Genomic DNA, 3,956 nt, shown 5'->3' with positions numbered 1-3,956 from the left:
TGCTGCATTAGTCGGACAGACTAGACAGCAACGTGCATTGCTGACTGCACTGTTTGAGCTCAAAATAGAAATCTCAGTTAAAAATATGGCATTTAGTAAGTGCAGCTAAACCAAACCAATTCTATGTTCTGCTCTGCAAACCACTGTCTGAACTCCTTTTGTGTCCGAGCACTAGCTTCATACACACCTAGGAAAACACACAAAATGCAGAATGAAGAGATTATTCAGGGCAACCTGTTAACAGTGATCTGCAAGAGATGGCACATTTCATTTCTGTCTTCCTTTGTAAAGGAATGAACAGTGCAGAGTGTTTATTAAATTACAACATGTTATGTAATCTAATTAATTTCAAAATGTTCTTTTCAAGCCTGCAATCTTTGCCACTCTATCTACCAAAGCTGCAGATTTTACCAATGTTTTACAGAGCTCTAGCTGCACACATGAAGACAGAGAGTCTTTATCGCAAAACAATAAGCACCTCTCCATCTATTTCTAGGAAATTAGTTACTTCCAGTTTCCTGGTGAGTTACTGATGAGGATGCTGAAAATGTTGATTCTCCCACTAGTTGTCTCAAGGTAAGTGAGAACAATGATTGTTCTGATGACTCCTGAAGTTTCCTAAATGAGGCATGACATCAGCACTGTTTTAATTGTGATTGAATGAAGTGGCAGTGCCAGAGGCATTACTGATGGCTGTGCATTTGTGTTTATAGTGGGCATGATTTTTAATCGATGGGATCATTTCTGCAGTACCTCATATAGGTATTATTTGCTTTAAATTGAATGTGTTGAGGTTTTGGGTTTAATTTTTTTCTTTTTCCTTTGTAATGAGAGGACTTCTTTTCTTCAAGCTAACTAGAAGTTCAATATATGGAATAAATAACCCACTTTATCAAAAGCCTACCTTAAATCTAAACAATTGGAAAAATACACTATGGAATTAAGGTTTAAAAACACAGTTCATGTGTTGTCTCCTGCGGTATTTTGAGAGACCTGCTGTGGTATGATGAATATTGAAAAAAACCTTTGTCTGCAGTGAACTAATAATATAAAACTGCCTTCAGCTGGAAGTGAAAGTGATTGCTTAGTACATGAAAGGTATAACCTTTAATGGTGTCACTTTAGTGGTAGCAGATCCAGATCCTGGTACTGATGGATGATGCATAGTAACTGTCTTTGCACTGGGAGGGCAAAGTTAGAACAGGTTTTTCTCATCTCTAAGTTTTAGTGTCTTCCAAGTGACTACAGTCACAAACACACACCAGTTGAATGGCCAGAAGCTCTCTCATGTGCCCAAGGCTGAGAGAAGATATAAGGAGAGATGGAGAATAACAAGACTAGCTTGACAAGACCTGAGACAAAAATTATTGCAGTATTTGGGGCCTTTGCTTGAAGTCTCAGCTTCTGGAATCTAATACATACACCAAAATCTCATCTTCTACCTTAAGAAAAAAATAAGTTTCTAGACTTCAGAACACTGAGAGTTGCTGAAAATTAACACAACCAAGCACTAACTTAATTTTAAATTATCTACCTTTACATCTGCCTCCTCATTGTTTTCCACAGAACAAAGCTGAGTCATGGTGTTTTGTGCTTGAAACTGTTGGTATAATCATAGGCTCATACCTGGTTCTGTCCCATGCAGCCAGAGAACACCAACACAAAACGTGTTAGGACTTTATTTTTTGAGAGGTGGAAGGAGAGTTTTCCAAAGAAAACAAGAATCTCACATGAGGAAATGATGTAGTAAGGAGGACAGAAGAGGGTTGAAGCAGAGTCACATGCCCTTCCCTGAAGTCTAGAGTTGGTTAGATCCTCTTGTATCGTTCAGAGATGTTCAGAGGGCCAACAGCATAGTAGGGAAGAGCTGTTCTGACACAGCCTGTGATGGCTCTAGGTTACCTACAGATGTGTCAGGAATGAACCTCTGAGCCTGAGAAGAAAGTTTACAGACCTTCAAAGGGATTAACTCTCCTTGCAAGACAATATAAGTCCCTCTCCCTCTATGACAAACTAACCATCACTTGCTATTTCATACCGAAATGTCAGGTTTTTGCACGCAAAAACTACTCCAGGTGTAATTACATTCTTGTCCAGTTCTATTTTTTTTTTGCTTTTACAAGTACAGTATTTCCCACACATACAGTTCATAAAATCAGTAAACATGTGCTCTGTATTTTTACTAATCTGCATGCACATTCAAACAACATTTCTTCACGGATTTGAAGTATTCTCAGCCCATCCTGCAGGAGCAATGACATTTAAATTACCTTTGAAATTATTCTCTGTTATTGTTTACAAAAGCCAGGGGTACAGCACCAGAAAAAGATCTCTAAATGTTGCTCTCCTAGTTGAAATAAATGCAACGTTTTCCTTGAACACACAAGCAAAGAAATTACTCGTAAAGAAAAGGAAAGGTGAGAAAGGAAGATTAAAAGAAGCACTCAGTGCATAATACCCTGTCTCCAAGTCCAGATTTCATCTTAAAGAGTTGTAGCAGACAGTGGCAACTGTGTGGGTCATAAGACTGAAAATAGACTAAAACATCTCTCACTAGCACAACCTTAAATAGAAATGGCTGAAAATTTGTATTCTGCTTCTTCTGACCTGATAGTTAGAGAGTTAAACCAGGAACTTTGCAGGCTGTATCCATTAGGGTTGGGAGACTGATAATATAGTCAAGTATCTCTGAATAGTGTTTATTTTAAAAGTTCCTTGGAAGCAGAAGTCAGTCAAACAACATTGAAGTTTTTCAATGTACCATTCCTTGTTTTGCCTAACTCTGTCCTAGCACCTGGAATTGTTGGATACCATAGGTCCTGAACCTGTTTCTGATGTCTTCTATCACCTGTGCTCTTACTTTTTATTTTCTCACAGACAATCTTGAAAAAAGTAACTCCCACCCACTATCTTGCATGAACCCACTATCTTGGTTTTGTTGTGGCATGGACCTTCATTAGGGATAGGGGCTGATATTATTTCAGTTATCTGGTTACATAAACAAGCTTCATAGCATCATAGAATGACTCTAAAATAAGTATATATTTATTGCACCTGTCCTCTGCCTGAGGCTTACCCCTGCTCATAGCTATTAGTATCCTGTGCCTTGTGTATAGCATTCACTTTTCTCAGCTATGAGAACAGATACCCACACTGTAAAATATGCCACTTCTGTTGGCAACATAAAGGAAAGATCTATGACAAATAGTCTGCCAGTTTGTGTCTGCCCTAGGGATGCTCAGTAGTGGAGTATTACAAGATCAAATTTTAGACCCTGTAGTTACCACAAGTACATTGCTTACTATGTCTATAAACATAGGATACTATTGTTAAACCTGGAAATGGGAATATTAAGACAGCTCAGAGAGAACAGGAGCCAAATATGAATTCATAGTTACACATTTAGGTGCTGCCTAAGCTCTTACTGCAGGTGGATGAGATGTCCTCAACAAGTCTGAAAGGTCGACTGTAGGAGATCTGAAGTTCCCTGATTCTCTTTGAGACAGAGGCTTTGATCCTCATGCACATAATATATTTCTTCCTTACATGCCAAAGTTTCAGCACATATCTCAGGTTTTCTAACAGGCAGGAGCACACTTGGCCGTGGCAGAGGTGACTCTCAGTTCATCCTGCCTTGAAAGTTCTTGCATGTTTAAAAAAACGAATCCAGGTCTTTAGATCCCTGAACCTGCTGAGGTTTGTTCCAACACCTTTCCCTGCTCCTCCTGCCCTGCCCGGCGCTGTGCTACAGCCTGCGGCCACCGGGTGGCTCTGCTGGGAGGCCGAGGAACGCTCCGGACTCCGGTGCCTCCCTGCATCCCGGGATTTGCCGCTACCACTGCTTGGGGCCCTGCATCCCAGGGGTTTGGAGGTTCCACTGCCTGGGTCCTGCATCCCAGGGGTTTGCTGGTACCAGTGCCAAGCCAGAAAATAATAAACCCTCCAATCTCTTTCCC

At 40.3% G+C, this 3,956-nt stretch overlaps 1 protein-coding gene across 1 annotated transcript in view; it reads left to right on the top strand.

The window, feature by feature from the left end:
• The window catches only part of SLC1A7 (solute carrier family 1 (glutamate transporter), member 7), a gene marked incomplete at its 3' end in the record, with an annotated part of 44,895 nt that overhangs the window by 698 nt on the left and 40,241 nt on the right, over positions 1-3,956 (top strand). The window contains exon 2 of the mRNA XM_009071994.1: positions 497-576. Within this exon, the coding sequence (XP_009070242.1) occupies positions 497-576 (80 nt within the window). The remainder of the gene's footprint in view (positions 1-496; positions 577-3,956) is intronic.

The sequence above is a fragment of the Acanthisitta chloris genome, unplaced genomic scaffold (assembly GCF_000695815.1).
Source record: "Acanthisitta chloris isolate BGI_N310 unplaced genomic scaffold, ASM69581v1 scaffold37653, whole genome shotgun sequence".
In the NCBI taxonomy this organism is placed as follows: domain Eukaryota; kingdom Metazoa; phylum Chordata; class Aves; order Passeriformes; family Acanthisittidae; genus Acanthisitta; species Acanthisitta chloris.
This window is presented reverse-complemented; position numbering and strand designations above follow the sequence as displayed.